Below are 21,494 nucleotides of genomic sequence, written 5' to 3'. Positions count from 1 at the left end.
CATGCAGCAGATATTGAGCAAGTTCACTGAGGCCAGACTCTGATTTCAAAGGTGATAGGAGTGACTGATATGGACATATCACCATGGCAGCATGGAGGGCTATGGTCACACACACTCCCCCGTTGTTCCCCAGGAGCAGTCATATCTCACCTTACCTCCCATGGCTAAGAAGGAAGACTAGAAATAGAAACATAATGCAGATGTGCACTGGGGATGTGGTTGGGCTTAGTTTCTGTTCCTTTCCCTTCTGCAAGGGCTAAGCATGCTTTAGCATTTCTGTAGGCTGGGACTGGCCACTGTGAGCATAAATCATGATGATATGGTAAAAAACTGTGAATAGCAAGGTCCTTAAAAAAGAGATGTTCAGACACCTTCAGCTGAAGTAACAGAAGATGCCCTCCAGTTACTGTACACACTAGGTGTCAATTTGCCTAGATGTTGCTGCTCTAATACAGCCTTACATTTTCTAATTTTGTATATAATTCCCTGTAATGTGCCAACACTACAGCCAATATAACTTCATGTCTTTTTTCACTTGTGCCAGCAAGCTGAACAAATGGGATGAGGTTACACCAAACAAGAAGGAGATCACTAGTGGGAAAGATTTCAAAAGTTCACAAAAAAGCAAGAGAAACAGAGACACAAAAAGATCATGTCAAGAAGAATGCTCAGAGCACCAAGTTGTATCTCCCTCGACATAAACACATACAGACAAAAATGACTCACTGTGAGTCAGAGAGAGGGGTTTTATTTACACCACAGAACTTGGAAGTAACATTGCCGCTGATTCTGTTCTGCTCAGCGATGGTGGATATAAGCACAAGGCTGCTAACACTTCTATATGAATCAAAATTTTAAAATCACTCCTCCCTTCAGTCAGAAGTGTTTTCTCGCTTATGTGAATTAACCTACCGAACTGGCACATGAAATAGTCTGTTTCACTATCTATTACTGAGTATGTTTTGGCCTGGATCCCTACAGCAGTTAGGAGCTTGAGCTGCACTGAAATCACTGAACAGAGGGGGAAAAAAGAAAGTGTTATTTCTGATCTTTTCTCTGGGTAGCTTTCAGACCATGACCTGTGGCCCGAGGTTTGTAGGAGAATCTGTCCTGGCACCATCCTCCGTGGATGTCCTGTGTGTGGGGCACAGCAGGCAGGGAGAAGCAGGGCTGGGAGATGCAAGCATGGGACAGAATAAACCCAGATAGAATATGTCCCCATTCTTTGCAAGGAGTGAACTGAAATGTGCTCATCTTTGACAAGGTGGATACATTTCTCCTAGAAAGAAAACACTTTTTGATCTAGAAAAAAAATCTGAGGTGCTAAAAAATATTTTGATAGATGTTTTGTTGCCATCCCTACCTGTCATTCACATCCAACATGTCCTCTGCCACCATCCTAGAAGAGCAATACTTCACTATGGCCAGTCCAGCTGTGTTTTGAATGGCTGCTCTATGGCTGGTCATGTCTCCTGCTTGCCTTCCAGCTCCTCCAGCCCCCTGTAAGACAGCCTGGTAATGAGTCTGTTGTTGGAACCTGGGACATGTCGGGGTTTTGCACATTCACTGATAGAAAAGGACAGCTTTTCATAGAATCATAGAATCATAGAATGGCTTGGGCTGGGAGGGACCCCAAGAATCATCAAGTTCCAACTCCCCACTGCCGGTAGAACCACCAACCTCCCCATTTAATACTAGACCAGGCTGCCCAGGGCCCCTTCCAACCTGGCCTTGAACACCTCCAGGGACGGGGCATCCACAGCCTTTTTCTTCTGTTCCCCTATGCAGGAACTCTCAACAATTATTTTTGCTAAACAAAATATGAGGTTTGGGGCAAATATTTAGGATGCGTTCAGGTGCCAAGTGTAAAGAATGGGTGAGAAGGTGTGATGTCTACAAACAGAGCCAGTCCGCAAAACACTCAGTTATGGAAATGGCCAAGGTAAATAGGACTGCTGAAAATGTCTTAGCCCCCCACCATCCTCATGTGTGGGTTTATATGTGCCAGCAGAGCCAGGTTAACCTTAATTGTGTGTTGTTTAACTTGGCTGTAAATGGCCAACCCTTTTTCTAACTTGGCTCCAATTGCAGGTATCACACCTTTCCACTACTGACCTTTCTTGTCTAAATTGTTTTTTTTAATGCATATTAAATATTTTTGATCTACTTTAATTTCCTATGGCATTTTACTGCAGAAAATGTTACAGAAAATATTTCTTCTGATAGAAAGACATATTTTAACAGCAAAAGTCTTATGTTCTCAATAGCTAGGCAGGTGAGTGATTTGTAAAACCTGGTTCTTTCTGAAGGAAGTGGTGTCAGAAAACCTCACTGAAATCTGATGTACTGTTTTTTCAGTGCATTCATTGGCAGAAGTAACTAGAGTGCAACTTTGTCACAACTGTTAAGTATTTGCAATAATATTTGAACTGTAATAACTGATTGGTAATTCTTATTTTCCTTTCAGCATCATGTTTCTTAATAACGTCTTCAATATGTCAACAGTTTGTTACTGTGATACTCTGAAATTTTGAGAAGAAAAAATGTTTCTCCTTTGGAAGGTAGAATATTAAAAATGTGTCCCATTTAATTGCCTTTTCTGACAGTTTTATCCGCATGCTCTGTGTAACAGAGGTATTATAATTGCTGGTTGACAAAAGGTTTTTCTAAGTTTTGCACATTCTGTAACTCCAGGTGTGATGTTCTCCACAGCAGCAGTGGCACACACAATCTGGGGACTTGGCCCAGTTCTTGCAGAATTCAATTGAAGGGCTTCTTTGACATCAGTGGATCAGGTCTTTCATGATGAGAGCGAGGAGTAATTATTTTCTGCATGTGGGGTGTCTCATCAGGAATTACGCAGTGGTGAGTCAGTTTGTTCTGGTAGTTAAGCTTGCGCCAGACTTTCCCTTATAACTCCAATTTTGTCTCATATCCTAAGATCCTCAGCAACATGACAGTGGACTGAGGAGGGTGGGGTTTCTATCCAGTTAAGAGATAAAGCTTAGGTGGTCTTGGAACCGATCCCACTAAAGCAAGGGACAGCGTTAAAAAACCCAGTACCATTTGTACTAATTAGCAACTTTGCTGACAGCCTCTGGTGAGTAACTCATTACTGTCTATTTGTGCGCTTGGCTTATAAATCCCCAAACAGCCAGACTGTGTGCACTGTTGTACTTCAATATTGTTGTGGTATCAGACCTTTTCCTTGAACGTTAGCGTGCCTCCTTCTTTCTCCATGCACAGCACTTGATGTATAAGTAGGTCAACGGCATGGAGACATGGCCCCTAAGAAGGAAGGGCTTCCACTATTTCTTTTTTCCTCCTCTCCTGGTCCTGAAGAAGAGATGAATAAAATCTGTTACTTGCTGGCACCTCTCTTGCTGATGCTGCCTGTTTCTCAGCACATTTTAAATTTTCTCTGATTCGACCTTCGCCCGTGCTTGTGGGCATGAGATCACATATTTCAGTAGGCTTTTCTTCAGTTCCCTCTGTATCTGTATTAGTCAGATCTGCTGGAATTTGGAAGAATTTTGAAGTACTTTTGCCACGGTTGCAAAAGAATGTTCTTTTTTCAATTTCACTACATAGATTCTGCTGCTCAGTGATTTTTCCCCTATCCTTTATCATAGGCCAGGCCTTTTCCATATGGTAATGAATCATTCCCCTAGGAGGAGTATCATTTGCTCAATTCAATGGACTTCTTGCAATGCAGATACATGCATTTCTTTCACATACCAATTTGGTTTTAGTTTTCTTGCAGTTTATTGGCTTCAGTCTCTACACTCTCTGTGATCTGTTGCTAAAATTTCTTTTCCCAGCTCTAGTAGATATCTCCAGCTATCCTGAAATGTGTGCTGCTATGATGGTGATCCTACGCTTCTGCCTCTCTGGATGTGTAGTCCACATGTTCAGTGTACTCTTTTCCACCATACCCTCTCCTTTTCACTGACTGCCTGGTCCTTCTCTCTTCTCCTATCTCTCCAGATAAAGAGACAACATTTAATAAGTAGCCTGAGCTTATAATCTTATTTATTTTGGTTATGATCTTTTTCCAACTTGTGCATTTAGAAATAATGGTGCTGATAGTACTCTGTCCAGTGAAGCTACTGCTGTGTGTCTAATGAAACAAAGAGGACAAGGATGACCAGACATCTCTTAAGCATGCATTTAGAGGACACTGCACAAACAGAAAGGTCCACATGGCAGATTCTACTTTTTATTTATATGGTGATGTGATGATGAGGAAGTGCCAGAATGAAATTATGGCTGTATTTTTCTGAGTAATATTTGTCTTGTTTGAACGAGCTTTTGAAAAAGAGCAGAGATGGGCTGAGGGTTAAATAACCAAGCAGTTCCAAGTTCCTTTCTTTTTTTTTTCTTTCTGGCTAATTGCAAGACTTTGAACTGGTCACTTCAGTTTTCCTTAGCTGAGGTTTCTCTTGCTTCCAGAATGAGCCACATGTTTTTCCCCGTTCCCTTGTCTGTTTGGTGGAATGGCTCCTGCATCATCACAGAGGAGCAGGTTTGGGAGCACTGTGGATCTCACTTCTCAAATGCCTATAAATGACTTAAGAGCTTTTTGTATGAAAGGGAAGTTGTTATTAACAAACTGTTTGGTGCTTTAACTCAAGATGGGCACCAGATTCTTGAAAATAACAAATGGCAAAGATTTTGCTTAAGGAGCTCCCCGTGGGTTTGGCTAGATGGGATTCTAATGAGCAGGTTTTTTATTTCTGGGAGACTCTGTATCTCCCTGCCACAATTATTCATGTTCAAATCCTAGAGCCAAATCCTGCCCTTAGATGCATGTTTGCTTCTCCCACTGGCTTTCTTGAAATCTGCAGGCATTTTTCCTAAACCACCATTTGGCCCCCAGTTGTACTGTGGTCATATTTGTCTGTCCAAATGACTGTGGCTCTCCATTTATAATCTTGCAATTTGCAATCTTTATTGAGATTCTGCTGTGGCGTTTTGTTTGTTGTGGTTTTTTTTTCATCACAGGCATATTATTGTAATGATTTTTTGTTAAATGGAACTGCACTGGTAATTCTGGCTGGTTTTGTTTTCTTTCATATACTTTTTGAGAGTATTCCCTACAGAGTTTTGAAGCTGATTTCTTTGATCTGACTCTTACGTTTTGTCTGTCTAAACAAATTTAATTTTGCCTAATGTGTCTAGGCAGTTCCTAGTCACTATGGTATCTAGGCACTAAATTATAGCCCTCTTCTGATTTCGTCTTGTAACGAAGCTAACTTCCTTTCTGAGTGAGTGGCCTAGTCATTGTCATGCTTTTGTAAACAGTTTCTTCTCTACCTATTGATTTCAGTCGCACATTACCAACCGCCCGCTGTTTCAGATTGGGAAGGAGAATAACTGTGAGATAGGCATCCACATGCATATGCACATGGACTTGGACACCTGCTTGTGGTGTGGACAACTTCTGCAAGTTTATTCTCATTGAGGGTTGTAGCAACAGCTCCAGTCTGTTGAACCAAGGCAGCACCATGGGAATTTGTGTAGCATTCACTCAAAGATCCGCTTGCATAGGGTAGGGATCCTAATTCCTAAATTTTGGTATTAGACTCTGCTATACATGGAGAATGCGAAGCTGAGAACAGCTTAAGGTATTTTTCACACAACTGATGCCAATAGCTTTAGCCATCTCTGTGTTTTGGGGTAGGCTGTGACAAGCAGGAGGTAAGGAATGTGCTCCTGCTTAAAAGGGGAAAATCCAACCCATTTCTGAAGAAATACTGCCCATGGATTTTGATTAGGAAAGGAAGACAAAGCCCTCTCAAATATGGCAGTGTCCCTCTATGAGCAGTACCCATCTCCTCAGATGCTTCCCCCTCTCTTTGCAACATAATGATATTGCATCCATTTATGCTAGATAGTTTGCTGGCAAGCACCAAAGAACCATCACTCTGCTCTTTGGGTAGCAGACCTATGCGAGAAAATGATTCACAGACTTACAGATTTATTGTCAATTCTGTTATGCTTAAGGCAGGCAGTAATTTCGGTTTTCACTGCCATTAGCTAATAATAGTAATTAATTAGTAAATCATGCCGTTGGGATCTCAGGGTGAACTAACAGGGAAAATGTAAATTAAAAAAAAAGAGGCCGATAATATTTCTGAGTTTCCTACCACAATTGAGGATTTATGTATGTCCCATTGCTCCAAACTGGATTTCTGAAGAAAAAAATTACATCGCCCACAGCACTGTCTGGAAAGTGTTTGAAGCAAAACAAGAAGCTGCACCAAAACTTGACAGAGAAGTGCTAGGAGATGAAGGGGAAAGCAAGAGGGAATTGTGTTCCTGCACTAGCAGCTGGAGGAACAGGGCTGAAACCTACACTGGGAGAAGCTCAGTCTTTCCTCTGCTAAAGGGGAAGTCTGTTCCTCAGGCGAGGAAGGGGGGAAGGAAGCCTCCCTGCTGAGCGCTCTCTTACAAGGAATTGCTGAGAGAATCAAAGCTGTATTCACATTACCTCTCCATATTCACATTACCCCTCCCATTCCAGCATTCACGGTGCTCTGCTCTCCTTCAGGTAGGAGGGAGAGAGTCTTACTACTCTGTTTGGGTTTTTCCCTAGTTTTACTTACTTATCAGTAGGGAAGTTTGGGGAAGAAAACACTAGAACAAATGTGGGGTTTTCAATTCAAGGTTTTCAATTCAACATTTTTTTCTGGCTGAAAAAAAAAAAAGGGAGAGAAAAGAATTAAAAAATGTGAATTAGGCTGAGTCATTTTTACTATGAATTGTTTGCAGCTGTCAGAATCTGATCTACATACTTCACTATAGCTCAATTTCCTTTCCCAGTTAATAACACATTGAACAAACATACTAGACTAGACTCCCTTTTTCTTTCAAATAACCTCACAGTGGATCTGCATTCCTGGTATAAAAATATCTCTATTAGCCTAGGCTATTTATAGAACATCAGAGAGCTGGAAGATAGTTAAATATTAATTGATTACCATCAAATAACAGACACTAAAACTCAGTATATGAAATGCCTTCCTCTGCTGAATGAATTAATAGCAAGAGGAGCATTGTACAGTTGTGGTTTACGGGTACCCCATTCAATGTAATGGGGAGGCAATGTGTTTGGCAGAGGAGACCCAGAGCTGGTCTGAGTGTCCAGCTTCAACTGAAATCCCTTACATACCTCTGGAAGGATCAGTTCTTGGGAGCTACTCTCTGCTCTTGGGTGATCCCTCTGGGCCCAGCCAAAGGTGGCATTGTAGACTCTTCCTAAAATCTCAATTTCTTCATTTTTCCTTTCAATTGAAATAGTTGAAAGCACCAGTGGTGACGTGGCACCACCTGCGTGCAGAATGTAAAAAACTCAGGATTGCAAAATATTTAGATGCTTCTCTAACAATCTGGTTGGGAACAGCAAAATCCTGCTCTGGACTTTCTATTCTTTATATGTCTTTAATCATAGCAAGGGTTATAAAGAAAAGTAAAATATTTAAGAATTCAAGAAAAAATGAATATGGAGAGGGGAAAAAAAAAAAGCTTTCAGGAACATAAGCCATTCTTTGGGTCGGAAAGGAGTGAAAGAGCTTAGCTTAAAGCTTGCTGCTCGTCAATCATTGGTGATTGCCATCATCTTTGAAGCAGGGCTTGTGCCTTCAGGATCTTCTCTATTTGTTTTAAGAGAGCTCAGTTGCTTTTGTAAGAGAAATTATTTCCCTGTACAATTTGCCTTTCATCAAGTTCCAGTTCCCACCACCAGGTTTGGCAGTGGGCAGAGCCGCCAGGGGGACTATGGCTCTCAGGCACATATAAAGCTGGTGCCACCTTAGGGATCCTTCGAGAATTTGGGGTACTTCTAAACCCAGGAGTGCTTGCTCCCGTACATTTTAAAGCAGGTTACTGATGGATAAGCTGCCCTTCCAGTTTTAAACATGCCTCATGGGGAAGAAGGAAGTTAGAATAAAGCAAGAAGAGCTTCTAAGGCGATAGCGAGTTTAACATCTGCCCCTGTTGATTGCTGGCAGATTGTAAGGCACAGCTTAGAATGTAAGGTGTGTACAGGAAGTCTGCAGTTCCCCTTTTATTGCTGAATGTGCACATTTCCAAGCAAAGGTGACATTTTTGTATGTCAAAACAAAGGTAGGACTGCACAGCCTTTGAAACATCAAACTCAGATGGAAAATGAGGATTTAGCATGGCTTTAATTTGGGCTTTATTAATACCTTTGGGGGAGAGGGATGGAAGAAAGATTAGGCAGATCAGAGCTTTAAAAGTCATAGATCATGCATTTAATAGCTCTAATTCTTAAATACTCGAAGGGCTTCATAAAGCCATTTTCTTCAAGTGCAAACTCTTTCCCACTTTCGACTGTTGCATCTAGACCTCCCAGGTTCTTTAAAGGAGCTTGCAAGTGAAAGTCTTCAGGTCTTTCCATCCAGAAGTGAACTTGTACAGACAGAATGTCTGCAATCGGCATTCTTAAAAGGATCCCACAGGGAGGACACGTGCAGACACACATTTTCATTCAAGGTGCATATTGTATCATTTTAGATACACAGCAAATGGGATTCAAAGATGAAGAAAGAGACTTTTGTTCCATGCAGTTATATTTGCTGAACTGGTACACATCCAGAAAGACTGGATTTAAATGAAGTTACTGCTAGATTTGGGGGGGGGGAAAAAAAAAAAAAAAAAAAAAATTAATTCTGATGTTATAAGAAATTGATGGTTGGATTTCAAGGTAAATTTTATCTAAATCTGAAATATTGACTAAAGCAATATTAATATTTTGCTCTGTTTTCTTTGTTGCAAAGTGGCATTCCTTACTGCATTGGATTTTGTCATTAACATAATATTAAAATAATTTACCACAGATTTATTTTAATTGTTTTAATGCCATTTTAAACTATCAGTGTAAAGATGCAGTTTCCAAGGTAGCTGTTTTGTAGTAAAGTACTTTTCTCAAATAAAATGAATATCCTAAGATAAATATTCCATTCTAAAACAATAAGTTAGTGATGATTTTGCCAATAATATTTGTTTTTTTCACCATGACTGGGGTTTTCATATTGCAGTTTTTCCAAACGTTTTTAACATGAATTCCAGAAGCTAACACAGCCTGGGACACTGTGAGCAATATGGATGAAATAGCTGAGATCAGTGTGAGAGAACAGTGCAGGGGAAGGATATCAGTAAGAAAACAAATAGACATTAAGAGCATGTGAAAGTGGAGAGTAATTTATGTCTTCACAGAAATAATAACATTAAATACCCCCTTCCTCCCTCATTTTCATTCAGGTTATTTAAAATCATTTTCTCATTTTAGCTGCTTCACAAATACCTGTTTCTGCTTCTGAGACTTTGCTGAGCAATGCTTATTCACTGGCCTATGTTTTGCTGCACAACGCTGATTTCTAAGCATGAACCTTCACAGTTGCATGAGCTTAGGCCATGCTGCCTCTGGAAGAGCCTCCTTCCCCCTAACCACTGCTCTGCACATCCCAGCACTGGCCATTGCTTCCAGGTGTGCTGGCACAGGTGTCTTTTAGGCTGCCTGCTACCTCAAGTGGTAGTTTGGTTAGGCTTTTTTTTTTTTTAACACCTCCAAAGAGTTCAGAGTAACCACTGGGGCACTGAGCCTCAGCATTTGGCCAGTCCTGGGGCTGCTGGGCTGGTGGCCACGGACTGTGTCCTCCTACCCCAAGTGTGGGGACAGGGAACTTGAGTGGACACAGAAAGCAGCCATCGACCATCTGGCCTGGAGGATGTTGGAAAGGCAATTACAGTGACTCGTTTTACAACCAAGTGATCATTTATCCTACTAACAAATTCTGCTCAACTCTAGGTGTATAGGTTATAGAGCAATAAGTGTTTGAGTATCTATGAAATTGCCACTGAACTGTAGATTAATGGGAGGTAAAGTTGTTGCCCAAGGGAATAACCAAGCTTCAGAAAGGTGTGTCTTAAATCAATTAATGTTGAGTGCTGGCAAAAGAGTGGTGGTTTTTGATGATTGAGCTCAGGGTTTGGTTTTCAGGCAGGAGTTGCCACTTTCATCTCTTCTCACTCAGACAGGACTTGGTAATATCTGAGAAAGCTCCTGAAAAATTTATGAATAAGATGGCCTATTTTTTTTCTTTCCATCTTTCCTCCTTTATTTATTGCTACATCTTTTTGAATGGGTAGAACTAAACCATGCCAGCACTACTTCAGGCATTCTGCAGTAGGAGAATTCCTTTCTCTCTTAGTGACTGACATTAGCACTTCATGGTTGCTTATCTCCCTGAGCATCATGGTTTGGCTGTCCTCCCCCCGACTCATCTTTCAAAACCTTATTTAAAACACAATAGTTGATTCCACTGCCTTTGGAAGCAATTGTTGTCTTAAAAAGTTGGCTAAAGAGGAACGTGGGGTCTCCAGAGCGTCCTAAGAAGTACATAAACTGGCTGTGTCCAGCACCTGATCCACGATGCTGAAACTATCGGGGTCTGCTGCAGCACTTGGGAGAGGTTGCACAGGGCTTCAGAACTGCCGTCTAAACCACTGCTGTGTTACCAGAAGCCCAGAGAAGCTGTCTCCTAGATGTCTTGCTAACAAGCCTCAGAGATTTGTATTGAGGAGCTGACTCTTCCGAGCTCACAGCAAGAACCTTTCCACCGTGTTTCTATAACCAGAGCAGTGCCAGCCTGCCCGCCAGTGCTGTGCCGAGCTGACACAATGCAAACAGCACTGCCCGTCAATTACCAACAAAACGGAGGCACCGCTCTTCCCACCACTGCTCGAGTGCTGCGAATCAGCGTGACGCAGGGCGAGCACAGAGGCAGCTGGAGCAGGACCTCCACTGCACTATCAGAGGCAGCGAATGCAGAATGAGGCAACGATGTTTTCTGATTCCTCTTCTGCTTTCTGCCCCCTTTATTTTTGTCCTACAGAAGTTGTTTCAGTACTTTTCTTGACTTCTCCTTTTTTTCTCACCATCCCTTCCTCTTTCCATTTCACCTTTGCCTTTTAGCTCTTTCCCCCACTCTTCTCCCTCCCTTTTTTCTCAGCATCTATTTATTCCCTTTGTCTCACAAACCGTCTCTCTGCTTGGCTTTCTTTTTCCCAGCACTTACTGTATTCCATGTGTTTTTGCAACTCTAATGCTAGCTTGTCTGACAAAGAATAAACTCCTATTTATGGAAAATATATGCAGCTCTATGCACTGCTAAAACATGTTCAGACTGTTTGCTCACAGTTGCCCTGCACAGACAGCGTGGCACTGCTAACAAATTGGACTGAACAGCTACCATTCCATTTACCAAAATGAAGAGCCAAATGCCATGCCAGCACACACCTATGCCGTCGCACAGATTTGGGGCAGTGTGCACAGGGGTTCAGGTTCTTCTGCCTGGATCCATCTTAAATGAATCAGATTCTTTTCTCCTGTCAGTGAAACACTGAGGTCTGGTTATTAAGATTACACTAATCTACACTCCCAGCACTACTCACCTTGCCCAGGAAGGGACAGCAATTAGCTGTGCTCTGCGGTGTAGACCAATACAAATTCCTGAATTTCTAACTATGCTCATCTCAAGCTGTCTTCAACCAGTATTTGCACAACGAAGTCCTTCTATCATCATTCCCAAATTACCTTTTTTCTGGTGAAAAAGGAAAGATGTTCTTTCTGCTTGTGTTTCTTTCAACTAGTGCTATTGTCTGGCGGACTCATGCTCCCCTGTCCTGCACCCTGACGTCTGTGCAGAAGCAGGAAGATGTTTATGGAAGCAGATGAATCACTGCTGAGGACCAACTGGTACCACAGTTAGTTTTGCAAAAACTGTATTCAAGGTGGAAAAGAGAGGAAAAATAATTTGGAGTTCCTGAAAACTGGAATCTTATTCTGGTTCTCATCATTTTAATCCCCACTGAGCCCATCTTCTGTAATAGATGTCTTCTGCTAATTATTCCATTGCCAGTTCAAGCTATAATTTTAGATCACTCTGAGCAAGAGGTATTATCAGCTGATTTGTTGGGACAGCTCTGAAGTGAAAGGAGCAGTGTGGTGCTGTGATTTCATCTTGTGCCTCCAGATTAGCATCTGAAAGCAGCAGCACTCCAGCCACGATTCGTTTTAAACCAGACTTAGTCTTCGTGCACTTTCTTGCTTAAAGTACGGTAAATAAAGGGTGAGCATTTCTAAGGCACAAAGGGTAACTCTTCACTGAACGCCAGTGTAAGTTGTGTGTCTAATTCCCATTTTTCTTTTCTGAAAGCACACATCTCTTCTTTGCCCGTGTGCATTCCCCACATTCCCATTCAGCCCTCTGCACACAGTATGATTTCCTTGCAGTACGACAAACCCTCTGCCGTAGCTGAAATACGCCAAGGGTATTTTTGTCAAGCTGCTGAGACCAGGTTCTCCACTTCCCACTCCGCACTCGTGGGGTGATCAGATCCTGAAGTTAGCAGTCGCGTAAGACCTTGTTAGCTGCTGCTGTCTGTGCGCTCTAAAAACAACCACGAGAACAGCAACTCAGCTGGGGAGAGCATATGCAATAGCCCTTTAATCATCGCCTCGGCTCCCCGTGTCCTGATGCGTAAGCTTTCTCATCAGTGAGGCTGGGAGCACAAAACCAGAGAACTTCTTAAATATTTCAAACATCTGCGTCTTGTGCTACCAAATTAACAAAAGAAAAAAAAGGGGGGGGGGAGAAAGAAAGAAAAAATTCTCTTGGATCAAAAGTGTCTCCTTATCAGGAAATGAAGGACAGGAACAAAAATACCTTCCTCCTCCATCCCCTCCTCTTCTTTTCCCACCTCAAACTCGACGACAGAATTCTTTCATCTGACGGCTCGCTGTAAAACGAGAGCGGGGTGTTTACAAACGGAGCTGCCCGGTGCACAGCGGCGAGATGCAGCCCGGCAGCCCCAGCGCAGCAGCGGGGGGAGCAGCGGCCAGCAGGTGTCTCTATGGGTGTCTGTGCAGGCACGGCTCCGCCGGCCGGGCTGCGCTGAGCCGGGGCTTTGAAACCCGCCTTCCCTTCCCTCCCTGCCCGCTCCCTGCAGACACCGAACCCTCGGACTCTTAGGAAAAGGAAATGCTTTATAAAGATTTGTTTATTCTTGTTTTCAATCACAAGGAAAGGCGGGTGGACCTGGCTTAGGTGCTTTAGCCCGCTGTAGGTTCTCCTCTGTATTTAGGCAGAGAGAGTGCAGCAGTGAGGATAAGTGCTGAGAGCACAGAAGGAATTAGTTTCAGAGGTGGGAGAGGAAGGCTGGCATCCCCCAGCCATGTGGCTGCAGACTGCTGCATTTTGGCTTGGCTGGGGCTCAAGGCTCACCACTGAAAATGCACGCGCTGATTCCATTTTGAAGAAGCTCTCATTGGCACGATCCACATCTTTGAGAATACAATAATCCATCACCAATCCGATCATCTTTCTGTGACCGAAGGGTTTATGCAATTATAAAATAGGGGGTGATTTGAATGCTGTATCCCTCTTGTGGAATTACATTTGGACTTTATCCATAGAGACAGGGAAGGGATTTTGTTGTTTTGTTTGATCACTTCTTATCACAGAACTTTGTTTGACTCAAACCACAACGATACAAGCATTCAAACACCACCTTCAGATGTAATATTGATTTATAAAACAGCAGTGCACAGCCGCTGAATTTCACTGTTGCATGCAGAAGGTCTTCAACTCCCAACAAATTACTGGCATTTTTACCTATTTACAAATTAATGTTTCCTCTGAACTTTGTGTGTTTCTTATTATTCCAGCCTGCTTTCTTTAGTTTCTGCTTAGAAACCTTGCGCAAGTGCATTACACAGTGATAGGGCAACTTTAGAGCATCAGTTAAATTGGAGTTAAATAAAAAAAAAATCTAGATCAACTTTTTATCCTCAGGCAAGTTATGCACTGAGTAAAATTAAACCACTATATGTACTTGTAGATCGAAGAACCAGGGGTGGAGGATGGGTCAGAAACACTAAGATCAAAGTTTTCCCTCTTTGAAAAAAATCCCTTTGAAAAGCCCCCATGCCACCTATTCTGCTTGTTAATGTTTTGACTGGAAGTGTCTGGCAGTGTCATCATCAGCAGAATATTTTTAAAGGCTTTTTTTTTTTTTTTTTTTTTTCGGAGCTGGCTCTAATAGCAAACCGATGGATCCTTAGCAGCCTCTGTTATATGTCTCTTAAGGGAATATTTTTGTTAATTGCAAATATTTGATTGACAAACATGGGATGCAATTAGTAGGCAGGCACAGTAGGAATGTGCAGTGAACTGGATCTCTGAACCAACAGATCTCAACTCTCTCAGCTTGATCTGAAATAGGCTAGAGCATTTAAACCATATGTTTCCCTCAAACTTTTTCTTTCCTCTGAAAATTCCTTATTTCCCTCAACTAACCTTCTTTCACTCTCTGCACCAAGGGAGCTAATTCATCTACTGTGATCGCGTCAAATAAAGACAGAAAATTCTACACAAGCTTCAGACTTATTCTGCTTTTTGACCGTGGCAGTAAAAATTAATGTGGACAAGACTATACATGCCAGTTGTGCCTTACAAAAGCCCTAGGTGAAAGAGAATACAATCTAATTTAACTTTAGACATTTTGAGCTTAATGGTCTATTTAAACAACCTGGTACCATCTGACTACATTTATCAATTATATTTCTTTTTATTTATACAGAGTACTGTCTTTCTGGGGAGGCTATAATTAAAACTTATCTAGATAAATGGTGCTCGGATTCTGCAGCATGAGCAGGAATTCAAAGGACACCGGTGTTTTTATGTGCTCTATTCCATAAAAAGTTTAAAGGGAAATACATTTCAATAATTAGAATAACCTAATTACACGAGATTTTATAATTACAGCTGGAGTTGTGAGCAGGAAATGCCACGTGGTCTGCAGATTGTGGTGTTGACACCCCAGAAGAAGCCCTTTCTGGTCGAGCAGAGCCTTTTCTCATGGGATTCTCGTTGCTGCCTTCTTATGGCAAAGTCCCTGAAGGTAAAGCTACCCCTCAGAAACATGATGGTTCCTATGGTTTGAGGAAGTTCTGAGCTCTTTGGCCGGGATGTCAGAGTGACCCCCAATGCAGGTGGCTCCGCTTCCTGCTCAGTGTGTGGTGCAGTGTCAGGGTTCTCATCTTTGCAGGTCAATTGCATGAGTCCATTTCCCAGATTCCCCACTGGGCAACTTCCTGCAGCTGAAGTAGGTGTGTTGGCAACAGGGACAGGTTTTGTAGGGCGTGGTGTTGCATTGTCAGGGGGCAGTCAAAGGGAATGGAGAGGTCACCTTCTCCTCACTACTGTTTTTTGTGCATGAAATCCAGCAGTCTTACCATGGCCTGATGTTAGTCATAGAAGACCTCCATCTATGGCATGCAGCCTTATGGGTAGTATGAGTTCATACGTACGTCCACCATCAAGCTCCATGAAAGCATGTACATTCATAAAAGCAGGTGAAGGTGCTGATGAAACTCTGCTCATTTCTGAAGGGCCCAGTCCCCCAGCAGTTCTCCTGCAGGGAACTGCTCCCGTGATTAAGGCTGACTCACATAAGTGTTGCAAGATCCAGCCTTTAATTTGCAAATCCCAATAACGATACATGTTAATCAGACACTTCATCAGTGAAAAGAGTCCTAGATCTGTAGTGTGGTGAGGCTATAAATACAAGCTGGATTCCTTTAAAATTTCCTTGCAGAATTTTGTCCCTAGAAGGGAAAGTGTTATCTTGGTGCTGTCTGAGTCCTGACTATAAGATTTCAAACTCATTATAAGCAGCCCCACAGAACTAGCAAAACAATTATTTCCATCTGTAACACTTCATGCCACGTATTTATAACCCTCTTACTGAAGCAGGATTTAACAGAGACATTCACAAAGCACTCCTTTTAGGAGATTGGACAGTATTTTTACAGAAGGGCAGATCATGAAGGTCCACTGCAAAGCTACAGTAATTTAGACAGAACTGCCTGATGAGCAGCTCTGGTGAATAGCAGAGAGATGGGAATGCTGGACCAGATGTACACTTGGACTTGCCGAGGTCGCCCTCGGTGGGACCAGTCCCATGCAGATAATTTTTTTTCCACACTGGAGCCGTTGTTGTGTCTCTCTGTTCAAGTGCTTGACAGAAAATGTCCACAGTCGGGCTGTGCATAATGTATACTGTCAATTTGTAAAATCTTTCTGTGCAACTGTGTGAAAGGGGGACTTTGTCTCAGGCTTTCCCTTCGCAGCACCACAATTTAAATGTTACTGTTTTGTCATGTTAATGTATTTCACTGAAAATACTTAAATTGTCCTTAACTAATTGGGGAGGGGGAGATGATCATTGTGGCAAACTCGTAGCATGTAGTGTTCAGAGCAGTGCTGACACCATTTTGGTGAACACAGGTGATGAATGGTGTTGACATGAGCGGCTGCAGTTACACAGTGTGCGTATACACAAATTATACCACCATGTGTGTTCCTCTCTGTTATGAAAGCCTTTTGTTTATATATACCCAGCTATACATTTACACATTATGTAAATAAACACACATATGCCCATGCAATTTAATTGAATATATGTCTGTGGGTTAAGAGGCATGTTACTCTGATGAAAACATCTTATGGTACCGAGTAAAAATATTTCCAACATGCTTCTGAGCCTCCTGTAGAATTTAAGAAGGAACTGCAGAGCTTTCCTTAAGGTAGTGGTTAGAGTCGTTCAACACGAGGGCATGGCGTTCTTCCAAAACCTGTAGGCTGTTGAACAGCACTCTTAGAAACCCATCAGGTCTCATCTTTACTCAGCTCCTTCTATCTTTGCTCAGTTATGAGCTTTGCCATCGATCTTTGGTACATGCACAATGGAACGTTACTCTCAGAGCTTTGTCTCAGGTTAGGTATGTACTCTTCAGGCAGCATACATGCGGGTCAGTCCTTCCAAACACCACCTCCCTAAAACTATCGCAACACCTGTGGGTGACACGGAGTGCAGCTCCAGCTACAGTACAGAGTCGACTTAGGGGCTGGGCTGCGGGGAACTGAGGAGGTGGTCTCCTGCTGTAAAATGCCTCTGGGAGCTGCAGGGGGTGGTGAGGCCCACTGCTGAGCCCACCAGAAAGGAACTTCCATCTGTGTAGCCATCAGGAGCTGGAAGACCAGCTTGGAGAGCAACAGTGACGGACCCTTGGTGCCAATGGGCCAGGTCCCTTATTGGTGGTACCAGAGAGCTCTTCAGAGAGACTTGGAGGAGCTTGGAAGCACCAGAGAACTTCAGCAGGAAGTTTTCTTCCCTCCTCTGCCTCTTTCCCCCGCTCTGCCTCAAGCCAAATGCTGAACGTGTGGATTTTAGCAAATTCACAGAGGTGAACAGCACGTTCTGCACGCTCTGCGTGTGCACGAGCAGGCGCAGGGCGGTCTGGTGCAGGGGCAGCAGTGCTCCTCCTGCTTGCAAGAGCACGCACTGCACACTGCCATTGCTGCATTCAGACGCTCCCAGCGTCTTTGTTACCATCGCCTGATAAATAAACAGCCCGAAAATTACAGAACTTATTATGGTAATTGAGTGAAGAAAGGGAAATGCAAACCCTGCCTCGCTATCCATTACATTGCCACCACTAAAGTTGCTAAACCTGCACTACTCAAATGATATTGTAATATTAGCCTTCTCTCTCTTTTCACAGTGATTGTTTTCTGTCCATCTCAGGCTGGATGTCAGTTCATTTAGATTTACATCAAGTAGTAAATTAAAATAATCACTCAGCAAACACTCTCGGCTCAGTTTTCTCTTTCAGTCAGGAGTTGCGAGAGATGCTTGAAGCATTCAAGCAGAAAATATTGCTGTCTAGATATTTGTCCTCTGGGTGATAAAGGAGGCATTGTCTTGGGACCCACTCAGGCCTCGGAGCTGATAGTAGCTGTGCATCACAGCTGTGAAGTGCGCTTTGTTATGTGTCTGAGGATTAGGGTTCAGGACCTTGTTTTTCTTGAAATACCAGACTGATCAGAGCTGCATATGTTCGGGGGAAAGCAGAGGTCGATGGTTCTCTGTCCACATTTTTACTAGATTATTCTTGGACAGAACTCTGGGAGAATACCCTGCAGCTTAAACCATCCCAAGAGTTTTTCATATTCTGCATTATAAACATCACGGAAAAAAAAAAAAAGAAAAAAAAAAAACTGTAGTTTATCTATCTGCATTTGAAACAAAAGACTACAGCAGCACAGCAAGGCTCTGGGCTGTGGACCCACATTGGAGCAGGCTGAATTTATTCCTTTGTGTTCCATTTACAGTATAGCTGCCCGTTTAGAGGCACAAATGCACCTTGATATAATAATAAGAAAAAAAAAAGAAAAACCAGCAACCAAACAAAAGGCTGTATTTTATCAAATAAGGTGTGTACAGAGGCACTCCTTGTGAAGATGTTACCATAAGTTAACGTAATCCTTTCATTACAGTCCCTGGGTAGAGACTGAATCCATCCCTTCCAGAATGGGGCCCTGATCAGTAGTCAGGATACTGCCCTTGGAATGATAGATGTCATTCATACAGCCCCCCGGTAGGACAGAAGTGAGTCCAGTGCTTTGCCCGTGTACAGCGTAATGCCTAAGGACCAGTTCCTTTTATTCCTCTGCTTGAAAGGATGTCAGCAGGCACTCCTTGTAACCTCACAGTTCTGCATGCGTTCTGAGCATCACCCATATACCTTTACTTTTGAAATGAGGCCAGCACCTCCCTGACATGTCAGTGTGATGGTTCAGGTGCTCCTTTTCCACGGATGGTCAAGCCCAGGGCTGTGCTCCAAGGCACAGAGGTGATCTGAGATGTGAGTTTGGACTCAATAGGGTCCATGTCTGTGTGTGCCAGCTTGGGCTCAGCTGCAGATCAGAGCACCTGAGCACCTCCTGCCCTCCAGCCCTGGTTTGTGTACCTCTGCTGTGTGGAGAAGACTCCTGGCATGTGTTGGTTTGGGGGCTTTTGGCAAGAATGAACCACAGCTCTTTTTTCTGCCTATGCAAATTCGTTCCCAAGTGACCAAAAAGAGTAACTGCAGCAGGATGCAGGCTGAAGAGCCTTAGTCAGAAGTTGACAGTGTGATTACTGTTTGAATCAAACTCCAGATTCTCATCACAGCCAAGGTTGTATTCTGATCCTCTGTGTGGCTAGAGGTGCCCCTGCTCCAGCACTGCCATGTGCCTTTGCTGTGGGGATGTGTGTGGAGCTGGGCACTGCCATGGGGCACAGAAAGAATTGGCTGCTGCTGCCTGGCAGATCTGCTCTGCTGCGTTTGTGCATGTCTGCCTACAGGAAACTGGCATTATATGAAAGCATTTATCAATGAAGATATGCTAACAACAAACTTTCAAAAAAATTACAGGGCAGCAATCAGTGTCACATTTGTTTATAAGTACTCTTTTGTAGTTGTTTGTTGTTTTTTTTCCCTTCTTTTCCACTTCTTCCTTTCTTAGGAAATGACCGCAGGGCACTGACCTCTCATTTTGTGCTTGCAGAAATCTTCCCTATCTTCCTTATTTCTCCTCTGGCTGCCTTTATTTTCTTGTTATTTTTTTATTTTTTGTTTTCTTTAATACTCTGAAGAGGTTGGGTCTGTCCTTCTCCATGCTAGTTCAGCCATCCTGCAGCCCTCTCTTCTCCATGAACTGTTGCTGCTGATGGGATTCCTGTATTACTGTATATTTTGAGCATTTTCCTCTTCCCTCCCTAATTCATTTTTTCCCCTTGTTTGGCTGTCTCATACTTCTTTTATTCTCTCTATATCCTGGCAAAACATATCCAAGCAGCCACTTGCTGTTTCTCTGGGCTGCTCTTCTCCACTCTCAGCTATGTGCCCTGCAGAGCTGATCCCAGTGGTGATGCTCTCCCAGTGTCAGCCCCGCTTTCCCCTGTGCCATCTCTCCCTTCTGCACTGTCACACTCTGTAAGCAGTGTGACACAAGCACACAATGCACAGAGCCATGTTGGGAGGCAGAGCCCTGAACCTCAGTGCATTGTCCAACTGCCCCAATGCTGGCAGCAGTGCATGACGGGGGCAAGCAATGGCAGAGCATGTACATAATCCTTTCCAGCCACATTTATCCCGGTGCTGGGTGTAGGGACTGTCCCCATAAGAGCCACGAAGCCCTCACAACTTTTTATAATTTCTTAGCTAAAAACACAAACCAAGCTCCTGTCTCAAGACTGGACAAAGGAAGGGAGGAAAACCTTCCCTGCTGGTAGTCGTGCCCTCAGCTCCCACAAAGGACGTATGAGGCTGGAGCAGCTCAGAGAGAGGTACTCTGAGTGTGTAACCAGCACATCAGCCATTACATTAACTTTGTGGCCTTATATTAGTTGAAAATCAGGTCTCAGATCTTGATCTGATTTGAGTTCTTAGCGAATAAAATGTCCAAGCATTCACGTGGCCATATGACAAAGCTTGCTGAAATTATTCAGAGCATACATTGGTAGATCTCAATATCTGTTGGATATCTCAATATCTGTTTGGATTTGGAAGTGCTTAAATTATCAAAATATTGACATAAATCCACATACGAAACAAGACACTTCTGTCTGCGAGTGGTGCAGCCTGTTTTTTTACCACTGTCACCAATCACTGTTACCAGGGCCCAGACTAAAGGTAAACACTAGAAGAGGAATTTCCAATAGATCCTTGCAATACAAAAATAAAATAGAATAAAATAAATAAAATAAATAAAATAAAATAAAACGAGAGAATTTCCTGACTGCAGGAAAAGAACTGCTGAGGTGGAAGGTTACCAAGGCCTCTGGCTCCTTGTGTGTAGCTGAAGAGAGTATACAGAGAGTTCAAACACAAGTAGGAGACCTCCAGGCGCAGGAGCCATGCAAACCTGGGCGAGGTGAGAGAATGCAGCAGAGAGGAGGAGGGCAGCTGCCCCACACCCTCTGCTGGCAGGAGAGGATCCACTGAGTCTTTGAAAGAGACGGCTTACAAAAACTTCGTTTTGAGCTCTCGCTAAATTGAGAAATGTCAGAAGTGGAAGTGCTATTCTCCACTTGGTTCCCAGGGTCTCTGTGTGCACCTGACTGGCTGGTGCTTTCTGAAAAGTGCCCGCAACCTGCTCTGAGCTCCTTGTGTTGTAGTACCTGGCAGAAGGGCAACACTTTGTTATAAATAAATAATATTTGTTATATTTGCAATGTATTTGTTATATATCAAAATTTTGGTGTTATGCTTGCTGTTATGGGATAGGAAGAAACGTTCTTGGGTTTTGCTGTGGGCTCACCAGTGTGACCCTTCCTGCTGAGCAGGCTGAGGTCTGCAAAGCATTTTGGAAGTGCTTGCTCTGATTAAGTGCCAGGAAGTACTGAAGGTATGCAAAATGCAGGCAAAACCCTGTGCATTATGTTTGAATATTTCCTCCCTCCAACAACACAAATACTGACTTTATGTTCTAGAGCTTGGTGGTGGCAGAAATGGGACTGCCTAGTGGGTTCCCTTTGGAAGACAAAGTGGCCCCTTTCCAAGCAATGCCATGCATAGC

General features: G+C 43.1%; 1 protein-coding gene across 15 annotated transcripts in view; it reads left to right on the top strand.

Moving 5' to 3' along the window:
• The window catches only part of LOC116216268 (uncharacterized), a 359,292-nt gene that overhangs the window by 301,638 nt on the left and 36,160 nt on the right, over positions 1-21,494 (top strand). For 8 of the 15 annotated variants that reach the window (XM_085218546.1, XM_085218539.1, XM_085218542.1 and 5 more), the window contains one exon: positions 14,853-14,988. The exons of 1 other annotated variant lie outside the window; for it this stretch is intronic. In XM_085218546.1, coding sequence (XP_085074672.1) covers positions 14,853-14,988 — 136 coding nt within the window. Of the gene's footprint in view, positions 1-2,467; positions 2,562-2,694; positions 2,866-14,852; positions 14,989-21,494 lie in introns of all 15 variants that reach the window. 6 more of the 15 variants (XR_014881787.1, XR_014881790.1, XR_014881786.1 and 3 more) reach the window with 2 other exon arrangements.

Source organism: Meleagris gallopavo, chromosome 2, assembly GCF_905368555.1.
Source record: "Meleagris gallopavo chromosome 2, MGAL_WU_HG_1.1, whole genome shotgun sequence".
NCBI lineage: Eukaryota > Metazoa > Chordata > Aves > Galliformes > Phasianidae > Meleagris > Meleagris gallopavo.
The sequence above is the reverse complement of the archived record's forward strand: the minus strand, read 5'-3'. Positions and strand labels throughout refer to the sequence as shown.